This window comes from Micropterus dolomieu, linkage group LG10 (genome assembly GCF_021292245.1).
Source record: "Micropterus dolomieu isolate WLL.071019.BEF.003 ecotype Adirondacks linkage group LG10, ASM2129224v1, whole genome shotgun sequence".
NCBI classification, from domain to species: domain Eukaryota; kingdom Metazoa; phylum Chordata; class Actinopteri; order Centrarchiformes; family Centrarchidae; genus Micropterus; species Micropterus dolomieu.
This window is the reverse complement of record NC_060159.1, coordinates 14,109,934-14,129,672: the sequence shown is the minus strand read 5'-3', so window position 1 is coordinate 14,129,672 and position 19,739 is coordinate 14,109,934. Positions and strand designations below refer to the sequence as shown.

At 38.5% G+C, this 19,739-nt stretch overlaps 3 protein-coding genes across 5 annotated transcripts in view; 1 reads left to right on the top strand and 2 right to left on the bottom strand.

The window, feature by feature from the left end:
* Positions 1 to 1,716: 1,716 nt before the first annotated feature.
* Positions 1,717 to 8,558, bottom strand: LOC123978150 (dihydrolipoyllysine-residue succinyltransferase component of 2-oxoglutarate dehydrogenase complex, mitochondrial-like). The gene is made up of 15 exons (XM_046061300.1): positions 8,415 to 8,558; positions 7,051 to 7,084; positions 6,719 to 6,761; positions 6,384 to 6,448; positions 6,204 to 6,278; positions 6,012 to 6,067; positions 5,802 to 5,910; positions 4,911 to 5,039; positions 4,718 to 4,785; positions 4,531 to 4,628; positions 4,196 to 4,326; positions 3,995 to 4,068; positions 3,814 to 3,897; positions 3,183 to 3,350; positions 1,717 to 2,835 (listed from the first exon to the last, which is right to left on the bottom strand). Exons 1-15 carry the CDS (start codon positions 8,475 to 8,477, stop codon positions 2,701 to 2,703), a joined length of 1,332 nt encoding a protein of 443 aa, XP_045917256.1. The 5' UTR covers positions 8,478 to 8,558; the 3' UTR covers positions 1,717 to 2,700.
* A 382-nt stretch (positions 8,559 to 8,940) lies between these two features.
* Positions 8,941 to 17,849, top strand: LOC123977397 (prospero homeobox protein 2-like). The gene is made up of 5 exons (XM_046060046.1): positions 8,941 to 9,073; positions 9,588 to 10,980; positions 11,414 to 11,515; positions 12,036 to 12,230; positions 16,262 to 17,849. The coding sequence occupies exons 1-5, from the start codon at positions 9,006 to 9,008 to the stop codon at positions 16,430 to 16,432; spliced, it is 1,929 nt and encodes a 642-aa protein (XP_045916002.1). The 5' UTR covers positions 8,941 to 9,005; the 3' UTR covers positions 16,433 to 17,849.
* The window catches only part of ylpm1 (YLP motif containing 1), a 33,583-nt gene continuing 25,587 nt past the window's right edge, over positions 11,744 to 19,739 (bottom strand). The window contains exons 22-23 of one of the 3 annotated variants that reach the window (XM_046060041.1): positions 19,617 to 19,739; positions 18,764 to 19,075 (exon numbers count right to left, since the gene is read on the bottom strand). In XM_046060041.1, the coding sequence (XP_045915997.1) occupies positions 19,662 to 19,739 (78 nt within the window). In that variant the 3' untranslated portion in view covers positions 18,764 to 19,075; positions 19,617 to 19,661. Of the gene's footprint in view, positions 12,163 to 18,763; positions 19,076 to 19,616 lie in introns of those variants that run through there. The other 2 variants (XM_046060040.1, XM_046060045.1) reach the window with 2 other exon arrangements.

Below are 19,739 nucleotides of genomic sequence, written 5' to 3'. Positions count from 1 at the left end.
GAGACAATATAATAACAATACACCCAGTGCGGTTATGCTTTTGATTTGGTCCATTTGTTGCTGGAAAGCTGTGGAGGATTTTAACCCATAGCTACTGTAAAAAGAGTAATTTGTCTCTGCATTCACAAAGGATGCTTATACATAGAAAATACTTTTAATTAGAAGAAATATCTAATACCTGAACAGGATGTTTGTTGGAATTAGTTTGTCCATGTATACAAGCAATGTTCATTTCACAAAATATGTTAAGATGGTCCGCTAAAAGAGTCCTCAAAAAAACCTCATGAAATGAACGCAATAATTTAAAAGTAAGTGTTTGAGAACAAAAATATAAATAAATATTAGTACCTTATATTCAAGACACACTTTCCCCCAATTGGACTAAAATACAATTCTTTATATGGCATTGATATAATTGGCTTATTTAAGAGAGAGAAAAAAAAATACCAGAATAATTTAGGTAAATTATCTCTCTGATGTGGCTTAATGAAAACAAACAGCTAGCTGCCAATTTCTAATGGGCCATCTTTCATCTGAATGGACACAAAGACTTAAAACCCACATCTTATTGAGCAGTCCAATTGGAAATTCACAGATTTGGCCAAATTTTGAAGACGAAACAAAAACCTGCCAACAAACCCTTCAGATATCTATGCACCCACTGGCACTCGCTGCCAATTAGCATGATCTCGAAAGCGCTAATGGAATCTTGAGTGGTAATACAAGTAAATAATTAAATTAGAGGAACCCTTGTATCATTGTTTGCTGTATTCAGGCCCATTAGGACCTCCAGTATTCTCATGGTAATCTAATGTTTGGGTTTTTTGTGTTCTCGTAATGAATTCTGTGTTTTTCCTCCAAACAGTGTTGTTCAGACATTTGTGTAGGTGCTGGCAGAGAAACAAAGACGTACATTAGGACCTATTGTCCCCTGTGATTATTAAAGTAAACAGAAATACTGAAGAGGTATCGTACACAGCTGCATACACTTGAGCCTGTGTTTGTGAAGTGGGAGAAAGAGCCAAGCAACCCTTAAGACTTTGTCAGAGATGATCCCATTATTCGGAGCTACTCAAGAGCCGAGCGGTAGGCTGGCTACGAGGCTTTGAAGATCAGTGTTGGGCGCTGAATTCATCTGCAGCAGAGAATTTGGAAGCAAAATACATTTGGCACGAGATAAAATGCTTCTAGCCAAGATCGACTGTGAAGACGTTCCCCGCCTCGGCCTTGTGCTTTTATTTTGCCGTGTCCTTTTCAAAAAGACAAAGTGCGCTGTTAGAGGATGAAAGTTAATGTGGAATGTGCAGTCAAATGTTTCTCTTGTGCAGTATACGCTTGGCATTACGTACACCATCGTATGGCTACAACCAACTGTTACGTTCAATTTCATGTTCTGTGTAATTAGATGATCCACTGTATGGTCTATACAACTTCAAAAATAGTGAAAAATGGCCATCATAAGTTCAGAGAGCCTCATATGACACCTTCCATTGTCTTGTTTTGTACAAACTCCCAAAAGATTAAATTTAGGATCAACAAAGAGAGGCTGGAACCAAAAAAAATAAAAAATTGTTGCCGATCAATGGATTAGTCAGTCAATTTGATGGATGGATGAATCAATTAATCGTTTCAGCTCTAGTAAATCATTGTTGGATCTGTGGTAATACAGCAAGTAAGTAAAAGGTTAGTAAAGTAAACGTGGAAGACAAGTTTCAGTACATAAGAACTTGAGATGTTTAATGTTTTTTAAAATTGTTTCTTTAAATAGATACCAGTATTTTATAAATAGGATAACACAATGAAAATCTCTACTGCTGCAAAACTTCCATCATACATACAAGTATACAAAAAACAAAAACAAAAAAATTTTATACACTTTCTGCTAATGAACAGTTCAATTTATGTGTGTCTGTTTTACTAAAAGCAATGTGATCAAAATATTTAGATTTTCATGGTCAAAGAATCTGCCTGGCAACGGCAAGGTAGGTTTAAAACAAAACAAAAAAAAAAAAAAAGAAAAAAAGACAGGACATGGATGAAAGTGAAAAGCAGCAATATAAGTGAACTGAATCGCTTCCAAACACTTGCTCGTCAGACAGGTTGCGGAGTCTTTTTTTCCCCCCCAGACTGTTGCTAGTAACAATGACTAGCAGCAAACCCAAGGAATTCTTTTACTTCTGTGTTAACATTAAAAACATTAAATCTGAGTGAGCTCCGCTTGGCCCCGCTGTGGAAACAGTGGCTCTGGAGCTTGAACTAATGAGCACGGGAGAAAGTCAAGCAGCCAAATATTGCCTGATTCATGATTACACAGCTGTGACAAGAATGCAGCGAGTGTTTGTCTGCTGCTTCATATGTCCATCTGAAGAGCACATTGGTATAATAATACACCTGTATGCTAGTAATCGTCAACATTTTAAGCCTGTGTGCGCCAACTGTTGTCCTAAGCTTTCTTTTTGCTTTGTTGATTCAGCTAAGGACCATTTTAAGCATATTGCTAGGATGGCAGATACTTCTAGTTTCTCTCTAAAGACAACACCGCTATTTCAGCTCCATGTAAGTGTTGGAACACAACCTCAATATCGCCCTGCAGTCTGAAATCAGTGTTGGCGATCTTGTGCGACCTGTGCATTTCTTTTGTGATGTGGGGTTCATTTTATGCAGCTGACCTATGAGTGTAAGGTGGCGGCAGAAGCGTCATCACATGTCCAGAAGCAACACTCGTGGGTCTTCCACCACCGCTTTGATCTTGCGTAAGAAAGTGACCGCTTCTCTGCCGTCAATGAGTCGGTGGTCATACGTCAGTGCCACATACATCATGGGCCGGATCTCAACCTGCCAAAGCAAAAAGCTGGTTTATTGTTTTCTCACGTTTGAGTGCATCAGATCTGAAAAACCAGTAGATCCATAAATGTATGCGTGACGACCGTCTGTCATGTAGCTCAGATACTTGGCGGTATAATTCGTCTTGCACAACTTTTGTTTGCTTTTTATTTCATTCGTTTCCTAATTAATAATAATAATAATAAGTATGAAAACAAACTTACATTTCACCTTGTACCAGTAACATTTTTGCAAACCCAGTAGACAAATTGAAGTCCCTCTTCCCTGTTCTATGACTCACACAATTATAGCTCCTTTCATCTTTTAGCCTTCTGTGTCTATGAACACATAATTCTCACCTTGCCATTGATGGCCACCGGCCGGTCAAAGATGCCGTGCATGCCCAGGATGGCAGACTGTGGGGGGTTGATGATAGGCGTGCCAAACAGGGAGCCGAACACGCCACCGTTGCTGATGGTGAATGTGCCTCCATCCATGTCTTCAACAGCTAGCTCATTTTTACGAGCCTGAGGCACACAATGCAAATGATTTCCTCATTGTTGTGATGAACGTAGATAGACATTGATTTTATTCAAAATAGCATAGCAGTCTAAAATGACTGGCTGCTTATCACGATTGAAAAGCAACGGAATCATTTTAAGATGTCAGTTATCACACTGTAGCTGTGACAGAACAGATCACCGGCACCCAGTTACCCATCATTGAGAACATTCATCAAAGGCGCTGCCTGGGCAGGACAAGAAACATCATTAAGGATGCCTCCCAACCGAACCATGGACTGTTCACCCTCCTCCCATCCAGCAGGCGTTACAGGAGCCTACACTCTCGCACCAGCAAGCACAGGAAGAACCTCTTCCCTGAGGCTGTGACCCTGCTGACGTCCACACCTTCAATCTAATGTAATAGCACCTTTGCCCACATATTGCACTGCTCACAGTACTAATGTACATATTACACAAAGCTTTTTACCTTTTCTCCCAAAGCATTAATGGCTTTTTCGATGTCAGTGAAGTTCATGGTCTCAACATTACGGATCACTGGTACAACAAGCCCCTAAAATGAAATACATGTTATTCAGGTGAATTCAACGATACTCAGTATTCATACAAAAAAAAAAAAAAAAAAAAGTTATTTAGAGTCAAAGTCATACCTTTGGAGTTGCCACAGCGACGCTGATGTCTACATAATCCCTGTAGACTATCTCTTTGGTTGAATCATCAATAACTGTGGTTAAAAACATTTTTGGAATAAAGTTTAGTAAAAAAAAGAAAAAAAACCCAACAACAACAGAGAGGAAAGCTTCTTTGGTGAAAGTTAAATTTTAAACAAAAGAAAAACTGCGCTGTCTTACCGGCATTGACAGCAGGTTGGTCAGTCAGAGCGTGAGCAGCAGCCTTCACAAATGCTGACATAAAACCCAGTTTGATGTTGTGCTTCTTTAAGAAAGCATCCTTATGCACCGTCCTCATCCCCTGAATGTTGCTGAAACAAAAATTGAGGAGCGATTAGAGAATATATCCAGTGCTCACAGTGTGACATTGGCATGTTAATTACACGCGTCTACCATCAAATGTGAATCAGGATATTTAATACTGAGGCTTGTCATCCTAACTGGCTAGGTTTTAGAACAATGTAATCGGTGTGGATAAATCTGGGATAATTCTTTCAGGAGCTGCTGTGGTTTACCTCATGTCCACCTCGTTGAAGGTGGTCAACATAGCGCAGGTGTTCTGAGCCTCCTTTAGCCTCTGGGCGATCCTCAACCTCATACGGTTCATCTTCACCTGGACAGCAGGAGAACAAACCACCAATAAAAGAAACAAAAAACTCATGGGTGAAACATTAAAAAGTTTGTCATCAGCATCTGTGTTACCCTGTTTTCTCCTCTAACTCCTGCTGCTGGAGGAGCTGGAGCTGCAGCAGTGGGCTTGACAGCAGAAACTTGACAGAGAAGGAAAGACAGATTGTTACATCTGGAGCCAAAAAGAGAGACATTGGCCTACTCAGATACATACTGCACAATAATGATAAATAAATGCTTTCTGCAGCACGTAGATTTAACACACCAGATTTAGCTGGGGCAGCCTGTGGTGGCACTGGGGGTTCTGGAGGCGCGGCAGTGGTGGCTGAAGCTGGAGGTGGAGGAGGAGCTGCAGCCTCTGCAGCTGGGGAGGGGGCAGTTTTGGCAGCAGCAGCTGAGGAAACAAGACGTAAAGAAGGAAACATGTAGTATAGGTCTCATGGTTGTAAAGGTATGTTTCAGTGCGGTCATAATTCAATAAATGTTAAAATCATTATTTTGTATCCATTTGGGAGTAGCTTCTCAGCTATGGAGCTACAAAGATTAGTCGATTAATCGCCAAATTAATTGGTTTGGTTTTAACTAATTTTTAAAAAAAAGCTTCTCACATGTGAATACTTTGTGGTTCCATTTATGACAGTAAACTGAATATTTTTTGGTCGTGGACAAAATAAGAAATTTTAGGAGCTCATCTTGAGCTTTGGGAAACACTGATCGACATATTTCACAACTTTCCGGACCCAACAACAAATCGATTCATCGAGAAAAAAAATTGAGAGATTAAATCGATAATGAAAATAATCCATAGTTGCGTCCCTATGTAACACACAACTACAGAAGTCATTTCAAATTTACAAGGGGGTGAAAAAACACACACTACCGACTGAATTATGTCATGTTTCACACATATGTTTCGCATTAAAACTAATAATATACTGTATATTATTAAGGGAAAGGAAGGCGGTTTGTGTTAATCTCAGAAGCTTGGCATATGTTGCAAAATAGTAACACATCGAGTAAAGTATCAACAATCTACTGTTTTGGTAATTGTACTGAAACTTAGGTCTCACACTGCCACCGGCATATAAAAAAAACAAAAAAAACAAGTCTGTTTACTTTAGTGACTAAATGATAACTGATGCACAACTAAGCACACCTCCTTTCCGGAGTTTGAAGAGCGGCGTCCCTCCTTCTACCTTCCCTCCATCAGGCACCAGCAGTTCCTCAATTACACCGGCTGCTGGAGAGGGCACCTGAACAGAGGTCTGGAGGAACAAAATATAGACGTTTTGAGTAGGTTTCTTGATAAAGTGATATAAAAATAAAAATCATACAGATGATTTCAGTTTGATGGTCTTGTTCTAACCTTGTCAGTCTCAATTTCACACACCACTTCATCTTCTGTCACAGAGTCGCCCACAGCTAAAGCATAAACAACGAAAGAGCATGTATTTCATGTGCTGAAATATGGTTACTTTGAACATTTGGCTCATTGGCAATAAAATATGGGACACTGACACCTGTGAAATATTTTACCTACGACAGAAAATATACCAACCTTTCTCCCACCTCACATCCCCCTCTGTAACAGATTCTGCGAATGCAGGGGTTTTGACTGTGATGACCTCTTCCCCTGTAAAAAAAAAAAAAACAAACAAAAAAAAAAAAGGGGAAGAGGTCAGTTGCTGTAAGTTGAGCAGAGCTGAGGTCAATACATGACGTTGAGAACTGTACATACTGTGAACAGCAGATGTCTTGAAGTATCGGATGTGAAAGACATTCGCTGATGATGGAAATTTGCATCTAAATGTAAAAAACAAACAAAATTACTTGTACTTTTAGACAAATACATTCACACACACACACACGCACACGCACACGCACACGCACACGCACACGCACACGCACGCCTTTCTCAGCATTATTATGTTTTTAGGTTTACTCTACTCCACATGAAACCCACACAGGTGTACGACTCAGTTTACACTGTATGAATGAAATAGACAAACTCTTACACTGACTGATACTGAGGGGCGTTCAAAGACAGACACCAAAATTGGAGAGAGCACTTACGGCTGAGACTTCCTGTAAACTAGCCGGCTGCAGACAGAGAGGCCTTAAGACAGAAAAAGAAAAGAGAGAAACATAATCAACAAAATCTGTAACTACTGCTTCTCCTGAGATATGAGTGGAGCTCCCTGAAAGCTGGTGTTAACTACTTGTGGGCTCTGAGGCACCTCAGCCACTCAAAAAACATCACTTATTCTGCTTTGGATGAACCACTCACAGAGCTTGTTTATTTATGAGCAATAAAAATACAAACTGCAGTTTGAGATGTTGCATTACCGATGAGGTTCTCAACTCCAGCTAAAAGGTCTAGTCTACTTAGTTAGAAACACATTTACCTGATACACTTTGTCGGAAGAGCACGTTATCAGCCTGAAAAGACAGAGAGTAAAAAATATGCTTCAAACGTAACGTCTAAATATAATATAGAGAACAAACTGAGACATTGGGAAAACTGACAGCAGAGATTTGCTTCCCCTCACTGGAAGATAATGCTGACAAAAACAGGCTGCTGTATGGTCAACTGTGCTGCATTGCTGTATGTTATAGGTTGTGTGTAGGTATTTGCAGGGCAGGGCCTCTGATGAAGAAGCCGGTCTAGTTCTGGCTACTTTCACACGGATGTTTGTCTGTTTTGCCTGGCGATCCTAACACAAACCTATAGTTGTGGGATGCCCGGGGACAATGGAGTTCTCAGAAATTGACCACATCATATACAACTGACTGATTCAAAGCATGTGCACGAGTGTAGCAACCAAGTCACTGGAGTTTTCATTGTTCTAACTCACTAGAACTGTAACATACCATGAGAGTAAAACATTTCAATGAGTGATGAACCACCATCATATTTAGTTTCACTTTCTGATTTTGTTACAATTCAGTAGACACTCAATAAATCCTACCCACTATCTTTAGAGCTGAAACAATTACTTGATCAGGTGTTTAAAAGTTAGTTTTTAAAGCAAAACCTGCAGAACATTCACTGATTTACGTTTCTCAAACAAAACTGATCTATAATAGAAATAATCATTAGTTACCGGCCTAGTTATGTACCTAATAAGCTTTTCCTCAAGACCCTCTATGCAGGCTATAATCCACTGCCAGCAACAGCACCATACTGTGGTCTCTGTGAAGTAGGGAGTAGTAGCTCATCATTCTTGGCGAGACACACAGGTTATTATCATCGTGATCATGTTTCAGCTTCAATACCTGCTCAAAGCACTGGAGAGATAGCTGAAATTGTCTAACTTGACATGGGCTATTTCTGCCACACACCTGCCTTTACAACCACAGGGCACCAGAACATGCTAACATTAGCCTGTCTCATTCGTGTAGAGCCAAACCAGCGGTTGAGAACATGTAAAAGAAAGTAGACAGTAAACTACAGGGGACATAGGTGATAGTTTGTTAGTTTGTGTAAGTTTGTTATGACTTGCTGGCTAAAGCTAATATTAGGTGCGGCTTTTTTCTTGAAATAAAGCCTTAAATAGAGTCCAGATAGTTAATGGTACACTGCTGCTTCCCCCCCCCCCCGATGCCTCTGCAGCTGCCCGGGTGTGTCTGCTCTTTGTAGGCGACGCCCTGCTCCACAAGCCAACGTCTGCTAAAGGGGAGCTAACGGCTAGCTGTCTATTATTTTAATCTGTCGAAACCGTTTTAGAGCCCATACACAGGCTTGGTCCACTGGTGTTGTCCGACCTACCTGGCTAGCCGCTGACAGAGAACGGCCAAGCGTCTGGTATACGCATCTGGACCGCGATAACATAGCTACAGCTGCCGGCGGTGAGCTTCTTATCTGACAGCAGCTGAAGGAAAGAGCAGCGCAGAAGCTCGCTGGGAGGAACCACTGCGGCTGGTAGGGAGGGGGGACCGGGGGACAGAGGGACGGGGCGGCGGGAGCTGGGACTGAATAAAGTAATTAACTAGAACCTGACAAACATTGTGAAAAAGGAGAAAATAAAAGGGTTCCCCAAAGAGATAAAATAATGCCATTTATTTAAAGTCAACAGGACTGTACCATTGTCTGAATTAGGTAGCAATCACACTACACTTTCAAATTAATTTCACAGTAGGCACAATGGTACTGTTCATATAAAATGATAAGAAAGTAAATAACATTTGAATTGAGCATTTATTCCTCACTTAGTCCATTAACAGTATGTTATCCGGTTCAAATAATAGCCGAAATTTAATGTTCTTATGTGCAGGTAGGGGTGGGATCGGTGGGATAGGTTGGCGTATTAGACCACGCCTCCTGGTTGTTGGAGGGGCTCTCAGCTGGACCAGTACAAATATGAGTCATTTCTCCTCCAGCGAGATCCAGACTGGAAGCTCCCTCGGGTCCCTTTGGAAAGGCAACAGGTGGGTTATCAGGTTGTATAATACTGTATGTAGCTGTACTTATTATTATTTAAGCTACAGGTTTTAGTTTTTACTTTCTCATATCAAATCAGACTGTAAGATGTTTGAATTGAGTCTAAAATGGTTTATTCAGCTAAACAAGGTGCAAATGAGAAACTTGCATGGCAGTCTACAGCATTACAGGGACACAGAAAAGTGAGAAGATAACAATTTCAAAGATTTGAAAAATAATGTCTCTGCTAGTTGTGCAAAAGGAATTCTGCCAAAATACAAAATGCTTCATTTAAATCAACAATTATGTTTTATCTGGACAATATGCATTATTCTGGCTTCATATTTTCAAGTTGGAATGTACTTCAGTTTGCAAAAATCCAAGCTTTCATTGATATTTGTTGCTGTCACATGTTCAAGAATTCCAGGAAGCAATTTGACTTTTAGTTCTTGCAACACCTCCATTTTATAATTAATGACAATGTTTTTATTCACTTCTGTCTTTTTTTTTTTATCCACCAAGCATGAATCCAAGTGTTTGGAGCAAAGGTATGTATTCTTCCAGCAACATTTGCCTTGACGGCTGCCCTGCAGAGCGCCTCTCCTCTTTTCAATCGGACCCTGTGCCGTCAAATTCAGATGCGTCTGGTGCTTCTGTGACCTTACACAAAGACAGTGAGAACATAAAAATGCTACCGGAGAGCGTTCATTACAGCAGCTGCGATGCTGGTTCAATGATCTGTTCCAGACAGCTGAAGCTCAATCCATCCAGAGATACTGGATATTTATCTGCCAGAAGGCACCCATCTCCTGCATCCAGTTCTTGTGGTCGACATGACTGGTACTTAAACAGTGGCCGTCGAGCAAAGCGTGCCAGGGTGGAAAATATCATCAAAGGCATGACCGGCTCTCCTGGTATGCACTGCACAGATGTGATGACAAATCAGCATGAGGAGGCAGACGGTATGCAGGACAACGAAAGGATTCAAGATCTGCCTTTACACCAGGAGCACATGGAAAGAAATGGATCTGGCAGTGTGAGAAAGCAGCTTGATATTCAGCATCAGCACCTCAGACAGCTCAGAACAAGGTTCAACCATGTGGATGGAGTAACTGAAACTACAGACAGTACAAAGGAGGAGCAATATCCCACTTGGAACGATTCTCCTGAAGCATCTCCAAGGGACGCACGTACAAATTCATACAGTGAGTTTGAGAGCAGCTCGAGTAGAAAAGATCACGGCTGGAAGAAGGTGAAGCTATTCAACTTCTCCCAATTCAAACCTGAGAGAACACAGCTGATGGCAGATGTTTTAAAGTATGAACTGTCCAGAGCTGTCAACAGAAGCGTTGACACTATTTTTAAACGTATGCCACGCCTACAGACATCGCCAAATGACGAGAGGAATGTGGAGACTGATGTGCCTCTTCACTCATCGGTTTGCAAAGATAATAACATAAGACAGTCGTGTTGTGGGAACGCAGCGGTGCACATCCCTGGTGTTCAAACTGAAGCTCTGTCTCTGGTTGTGCAAAAGCCTCGATCGGAAAGAGCCGACAAGTCCGTCCTCCAGTCCGAATCGAGAGCTCACCATGGTCCAAAACCTCCGATCCCCTTGAGTCACGACTCGGCTCTGCGTGAAGATCAGCTGCCAGAGAAGAATCACAACACTGCCCCTCAACATGCCCTCGGATGCTTGCCAGATGGATGCTCCGAAGTTGGTCAAGCAAAGTTTGAGAGGTTTGACGCACACTGGAATTCGGTCAAAGTCAGAACAAAGGTCAACTCCAGATGTGTCAGAAGCCCAGAGACTCACAGTGTGTCGGTGGATCCCATGTTTTTGCAAAGTCTGTGTCTCCCTCATGTCAAGATTGAGTCCGATAGCCTGGTGAAGAACAACCTGTACATGCTGAATGTATCCTTTACAGGTTTCCATACTGATGTAGTAACATTTGATATTTTATAATGTTCTCTTGCAGTGACAGAAGAAAGATTTTCTTTCCTTATTGTAGCTTCTAAAGCAGCTGCCTTTAGACACAAGTAATCATTCTTCCTTTGCCTTTTTGAGGTCCAAATAACCACAATAATAATTCTGCCGAACACAAACCTTATCATTACCCCAGATATGTGCTCTGAAATTAGTCTTTTCATCGACAACTTTGCACCTTACAGAATCCAACAAGTCCTCCCTTTGATGTTCCAAAGTGAAGAAAACTGCGGTCTCTCCATTTGTCCTGAGTTTTAATGATTTCTTAGAGAGTAAATGTTTCCACCTTTGTCAACAAAAGTCACACAGTTTCATTATGTCTAGGATGTGTGTGTTTTCTCCTTAACACTGGGGCATTTAGGAAGGTCTGACAACAAATCATCTGAAGAAAGCAAAGCTTATATTCTTCTACACTCGCTACCCGAGCTCACTGGTGCTGAAGATGTGTTTCCATGATGTGCAGGTGAGAAAATGCTTCCAACAGATAGAGATGGCATTTGTTACAATGTTGGGAAAGTTGCTGTATTTTGCATTTAAGCAGGCCTATGTCTAGCCGCTTTTTATTTTTTATTTTTAGAGAAAATCTGTATAAAAAAGCAGTCTGCTAATGTCTATGGATTTTAATGTGCTGCATGTTTTATGATTCAAAATGCATCTGTCTCCACATAACAAAGAATCAGTTCCACACAAGTTAATACATTGTTTTTTATTTGTCAGCAGCATTATAATCAGGCAATCAGATCAGGATTAACAACTTTACATCATTATTACATTTCTGTAAAACACAATGTGTAAAAAGGGCAACACAGAGATGTAGTAAAATACAGTTTATTCATATTTTATTTGCTCTATATTTTAAAATGTACATTGTAAAACATGTTTAGCAGCTTCTCTCACATAAAGACAAATGACTCATACTATATCCAATCAGACAATAGGGACTCTGATCGTCTCACTTACTTGTTTTTCTGTTTCGTCCTCAGTTCACTCGCTGTATCACCTCTCAGCTCATCAAGTGGTTCAGTAACTTCAGGGAGTTTTACTACATCCAGATGGAGAAGTTTGCCCGACACGCTCTCACAGAAGGAGTGGCCGACGTGAGGGGTCTGACTGTGGGGAGAGAATCAGAGCTGTTCAGAGCTCTCAACATGCACTACAACAAAGCCAATGACTTCCAGGTAAATGATACTACACACTATAGTTCTTACTGCTCTTAGGTGCAAAATACTGGTGAGATCCTACTGTGATGTATTTTTTGCTTTCAGTGAGGTTGTTTTATTGTGTCATTTTGATCAAGTGCAGTCCAACACGATTCATTTCTGTTGGATGTGCACGTTGTACTTTATATTTATCAATAGTCTCAAATCTTTAGCCTGCTTCACTGCATCTGCGTCTCCTCATTTGTAATGGTATGGATTTTAGAAATCAATAAAGGACAGTGGCTTTACAAGATGAATTTATTGTGTTCCAACAATAAAAAACAGATAGTAAATTATAAATTGCTTTAGCAATATATGCCATTTACTGTAAGTATAGAGGTAAAAAAACAAACAAACATAGAATTTAAAGGCATGATTCATTATAGCAAGAGGTGCCACATGTGTGAACACCTGTCTGCTGTTGGCTATATTAGATGTGTTAATGCGTACAGATAATTCCAAGATGATGCGTAAACCATGGGAATGAAATTGTGCTGGGTGGATAATATTTTAAATCTATGCAATGTAAAAGTTTTTTTTCTTTTACCTTTAATTATTTTGATTAAACTTGTCCATCATGTGAATTACATTACAAAATGAGACAAGTCACAGTACTTAACAGTGTTAACTACTATAAACAAAATATATTTTAAAAAGTCACAAAACTGGCCCCCGCGACCCTGTACGCAGGATAAACAGTTGACTATGGATGGATGGACAAAACTGCTTAGGAGGAGAAAGGTAGGGAAGGTGGATCAAAGTAAAAAAGAAAAAGTCTTTAGTTTAAAAGTGTTTAAAAAATCACTTGGTCATCCACGTGTGGAGTATTTTACTTTATTAGCCTGAGATGTGCCATAACACTTGGAGTGCAGATTTCATGCTAATTTACTTTTGGGTACTCTGCTTTTGAAGCATTAGGATCTCTCTGATTCTCAATAGTAGAGAACCCAAACTAATATTAATATAAGGAAAAACCTTCTTATTAAGTTTCCACTCTATTAGTGAACATTAGGCATACAACAGCCTAATCTGATTTTATTATTAGTCAAAAGGCCATAAGATAGGTAGGTTGTTAGGTAGGAACATTTACTGTCACAATATAATGGGTTATATAATGAAACTGAGTTTTGTAAATAGAGATGTAGCATTAACAAACACTGTCGCTGTTAGTCTGGGAATATATAATGCAGTTAAATATTGTTCATGTTGACCGTTTATATGCACATCAAGCTATTTAACATATAATCAGCTTTAATATTAATTTTACTTACTACTTCAACTACTACACCATAATAAAACAGCAGGGAGTACTATCAAAGGACAGTGAGACTGGTTTGACTGTAGATGAGTTTTAGAAGAAGTCAATGCTATCTGATTAATACATATAAGGCGGCCAACTATAATTCAAGATGCAGCCTATTAACCAAAAAAGCATACTGTGAAGTTTGTGTCACAATTAGTATTTGGAATCATATATTTGAAAAATATTGTTTTCCTGGTGTAAAATTTGGATATTTACCACAATTTTAGTTTTGGAGATATTTAGAAAATGAGAGATGTACTTCTAATGTGATAAAGTTATTTTACATAGTGGCAGATGTGCTATGGAAATGGATCCGGATCATTATATTAGGTTTTAATTACACACATACATATATACACACACAAATCCATATGGCCATATTATTTTTTAGTAAATGTGTATCTCCCCACCCTGTTTTGCATTTTGCAAAACCTTACTGCAAATTTAGGAAAGATTGGAAGGAACTGAATAAAAGGTATCGTTATTTTTTTGGCTACAATTTAGGTTGTCAATATATTGTTGATACATAGGTGAACATTACATTATTCAACTGATTAATGAAATTTAATCAAAAAAGGTATCAATGACCTTTGACATTTTTAGTCAAGTGTCACCTTTGTGAAAAAAGGTCCATCTTCCCTTCTGTTCCTGAGTGACATTGTTAAATAACAGCCAAAAAAAGTACTTTTTCCAGGACATTATGTCATCACTGTGAAGATGACCGTTGACTTCTTGGGTAAAAAATGTCATCACTTTATCGTTGCATCCCATTAAATATCTGTGTGAAATGTTGTCATAATTACAGCATCAATTCTTGAGTTATGGCCAAATACGTGTTTGTAAAGGTCATTTTGAGGTCACAGTGACCTTTGACAACCAAATTCTAATCAGTGCATCCTTGTGTCCAAGTGGACATTGCCAAATATGAGGCAATTCCTTCGAAGTGTTTGAGTCATCGCGTTCACGAGAATTCTCGTGAATGCGATAACCCTTAACATGTCATCAATACAGCTTATCTGAATAAGTCAAGTAAAATCCATCATTTTAGCATCACTAAGTGGCAGACACTCTTTACACAGAGAAACCAAAACATATTTTAAAAATCTGTATGCTGTAATGCAATACAACAACCCTGCAATAAATTAACACCTGACCAGTGTTTCACCAGTATATTAGTATTTGTCGTATCAGTTGAAGCTGATTAAAAAGGAAAAGTGAGGTTAGAGAAAAGGCCTCAGCATTTGCCTTTTAGATTCTGACCCAATCTGTGTACAAGCACATTGATTATCCAAAGTAGAAACGGTCCATCCTCAGCGGAGCATAAATGTGCTCAAAAGATTTTTGGGAGATTTACTCTTGAGATTCTGATATTTGTACAAGGCGGCATTCTGACCAAATGGTGGTCAGGAAAAACATCATGGAGTCTCTAAGGCATGAGTTAAAAAAAACAACAACTAATTGTTTGTCAAACATCTCATTCACAATGATATACATCAGAAGATACTAGTTCATAGCAGATATCAGTATAGGCGTATCTGTCAGCCAATATATGACAAGAAACTGAGGTACAGAAATGCCAAAGACGTTTTCAAACACTGTCACCAATCTATTGTTAGTCCACTGGAGTAGTCAGTGCAGTCCCAGAACATTTCTAGGTTGCAATAGTTTTTAATATAAGGGATCCTTATAAAAAAATGCATTTTCATGTCATGGATTGTGTAAAGAAAATGAATAACAGTCAATCATTATCAGATTTCTTTTCTTTTAGGTTTCAGCCTTAGAAATCCTGGCAGGGATATTTTCAAAATAAAATAAGATTAAGATTAAACATTTTTAGACCATTTTATTTTGCCTTACCAGATTTTCTTTTCTGAAAGTGTGCAGGATCACCGTATAAGATCCCCTATTGTGGGAAGGTTGACATGTTGGCAACTGGCGATGTACACAATTACAACTACATAGGGCTGCAACTAAAAGTATTTTATTTGTTTTTCATTTTCTTGATTATAGACAAAAAAACTAATCGATTAAAGTGTCAGAAAATTTACAAAAATGCCAATCAGTTTCACAAAGTCCAAGATGACGTCCTCAAATGTCTTTAGTCCACAACCCAAAGATATTCTCTTTACTGTTATAGAGTAATAAAACCATAACATTTTTACTCTTAAGAAGCTGTAATCAGCTGACTCAAACCGATTAATAAAATAGTTGGCAATTAATTTCATAGTTAAGAACTAATCAAATAATCGTTGCAGCTAAACTAAACCACTTATCTAGTGTCTCCTCATGTACATGAAGGCCTCTGACAGTGGACTGAATTTTGAGTGCACTTTAAAGTGATTTTTAACCAGACAACATAATACTGCTCACCAGCTCCTGCTTTGCTTGAATTCAACAATATTAGGAAGTAACAACAGAAATGTGAAAATAGAAAAAAAAAAAAGAAGTTTCATATTAAAAAGTAGTAGAAAGGTGTCGGCTTTTGATGTAATTTATTATTGTTCTCAATTAATTGTAGACCCTTTGCTAAATTTTGACTCTTTACTTACCTTGATTCGCCAGGCCTGACTCTGATTATCGTAAATATAATTCCAGTCTACAAAATTTCCCCTTCATGTCAAACACACACACACACACACACACACACACAGTTAGGGCGTGAACAGTTTTTGTGTTAAGTCTTTGATCTTCTCCTGTGGATTCACAGGTCCCTAACAGATTCCTGGAGGTTGCGGAGATTACATTGAGAGAATTTTATGTTGCCATTTCAATGGGCAAGGATCGCGATCCATCGTGGAAGAAAGCAATCTACAAGGTGATCTGTAAGCTGGACAGTGAGGTACCAGCTGAATTCAAACATCATCGCTCTGAGAGATGAGAACCAACCGGAGGACAACATGTGCCACAGTGGTTTCTGTCACAATGTGGACTTACTCGTGCCTTGAGCTGCAAACTATTTTGTTTAACTTAGAAGACACTATAATGTAAAAACATACATACTGATGGCTGAGATTATCAAAGGCATCATGATGTATCTTGACATATGTATTTTGCTATATCCACCATATTATATAGCAATAACATATGTTGTGCTTGTGAAGCACAGTGAAAAGTCTTCAAATCACAAAGTGCAACACAGAACACATTTTCTTGTTTTTGAGGAGCATTTTTCTTTAATAGACACAGAAAAACAAGGTCCACACCACATAAGAAAAACATTTTTAATATTCAGCAGAGCTCATTATTGCCATTCAGTGTGAATGTACAGGATATATAAAATGGAAGTTACATTAATTCTAAAAGGAGTTAATCACTATGTTGTTTAGTATCTCAATAGCCACATAAACTGTAGTTAAAATTGCAGCGTTTCTGTCACTCTTCCATACTTACCATGAAGATCCATCCACTTTCCAAATAATACACTGTGGCTGGCTGTCCACAGGCAAATCAAACATGCTCTTCATCAGTGCTTCTGTGTTCGGTCAGAATTGACGATCCTTTCTTTGTCTTCAGTTGTTTATAATCCAGATGTAAATTTCTCATGTGAAAATTCTGGACCTTTTGCTTTGTAAGTGCAAATTTAAATATAAATTTATTTTTAAAAACGTGAATACATTTGCGTACAATGCCATATATTAACTGCTGAGACTACACTTGGTTAATTTAAATACTGATATGCAGTGTGCACATGTAGGCACTTAACAGTTTGTAATGAAATTCCTCAGAAAACTCAATTGCAGCATGCAGAATTACCTTGCTCTAAACGGCCCATGTGAAAAAGGGTCAAACTGACTGTATATTTAAAAATGATCTCACTAAGCAGTCGTAGTAGATATGTTTTTTTCTCAGATACATTTTGCAGCCAGTTCAGCTTTTTTCAAAGTTAAATTGGCTTCTGAGACTTTTTTTGAAACACCTATAAACAAAAATAAAAGCACTTAATTAGGAGCACTAAATTGAATTTGTTCTTTCAAACTACATGAATATTATAGTTAATTGTGGGTTACATGTAGTAATAATCAGCTGAATGAAAAGCCACTGTGGGCTCTGACTTGTCATTGAAGAAACCAACATCTTGAGTCCCAGTGTTCACAGTACTCCTGACTTTACTTTCCAGTTGTTTACCATCACAAATTTGGAAATTGAGAGTTCTTGAGAACGCCATGAACCTTGCAACCATTTTTGTGTTTATTACAGTGCTCCAATATAACTGACTATGTTATAGTAACACAGAGTGAGGTGATCCTTTTCAGTCCGAAAATCATGCACTTACATTACACCCCATCTTCACTTGCAAACAAGCCACAAGTTGAGCCCATTTACTAAATAAACTCGTGTGATTTCAACCTAGTAGGACTTTAAACTGGCATCTTCTTATTAAGTGCAACAAGGAGAAAATTGCAAATGCATCACCATTAAAGGGACTGGATTTTAATCCACAGAGGGGTGTACACTATATAGGTATGCAATACATTAGCACATCAAGTTTTAGTCTGAAAAGTGCCTACAGATAGGAAAGTGTCTTGTAAACTTTCTTGGTCAACATAGACGTGATTGGACATTTTACATGTACACAAGAACTAGAGCCTGACGGATAAATTGCTGTGCTTATATTTTCGGCCGATATGAGCTAATTGCAGATTAATTGGTATCTCTGTTTATAACAGCCGATAAATGACAAAAACAAACAGACAGAAGACGTATTCTTCCATCATGTTATGAGTGTTGTCATTGCATATTTAGTCCACCAGAGGGCACTCTGCAACTCCCCTATTTGCAACACATAAATACAGCAATCTGCTGACATAATAAGCTGTACTTTAGTTCAAAGAGCTATTTATAACAATAAGCAAACGTCAAAATGTCTTGTTTTCTTGGTGAGGTCTCATAACACACAGCAAATGTTAGGGATAATCTTTGGTTTCTGAAGAGAAGGAAAAAAAAAAGAATTTCAAAGAATTTCAAATATTAAAATTGGTATCGGGTCTTACCAGTCAGGCTCTAATAAAAACACTCCACAAAAATGTCATGTTAACATTTACTCTCTTATTGTCAATCTTCTAACGTAACCATATACAGTGATAAAGCTCATAACAGTCATCCTTAAAAAATGTCACAGGGCTAAACATAATATCGGGCAGTTAAACAATTTGGTGAAAAATGGTGAAGCCCAAATGACAATGAAAGAAAGAAAGACTCCCCAAGTTGGTAATTTTGTGAAACTTTTATTGTCGTTTTTTCAAGTATGCATGGACCAAGAAATTGTGCTACATGTGTACAGTACAGGAAGCATGAAGAGTATAAAACAGCAAGAAATATGACTAGATACAGGAAACAGCACAAAATCATAAACTACAAGTTTATTGGCAAATAACCAGAGTGTCTGTTTAAAAATAAGAAAGAAAACTGGACTTATCCTTATCAATGACATAACTATGAATTTGATAACTATTGGTGATGTCACCTTGATGAGTCATGTTTCACCAAAAGGTAAGCTTCAGTGTTTTCACATTCTGGACACCTGCAGGAACAAAAAGAAGTCACTGATAATTTTGCCAAAGACCAATTTGGTTCTGCTACTGCTACGATCATGTTATTCTTTTATATATAGTTAATTACATAGTGTGTAAACTATTGTCTTGTAAATTCAAGTATACTCAGCCACACAAAACTATCCTTTTATGTGGAATAAAATATTTGCATCCACTCAAACTTACTGAGGTTACATTTGATTTGATCATAGCATTGTATTTACCGCGCATAATCTTGATAAAGGTAAGACGTGTAAGTCTTTCTGAAGAAATGGCTTGATGATCCATGGTGACATAACAGTGGATTAAAAGGTTTCTGCAAATGTTTTTATCATATACATCTGAACTAACAATTTCCATTCACTTGCATCTATTGATCCATAAAGTACATTTTTAATAGAGGGCATGTAATAAAAAGGGCCTCAAATATATCCTTGTCAAATGTTAGAATTTGGATACTAATCACCATTTTATATTTTCTAAACAGATAGAATTACTGTACAACATTATGCAAAAGAGTAACATACATACCTTTAAATGAAGGGGGGGGGAGGGAGGGGGGACAAGATTATCTTCTTAGAAATACTTGGTGCGGTTGAGAGCTCTTTGCGCCAGCTTTCCACTCTCATCCGTTATTCTCTCCCAGTCCGTTTG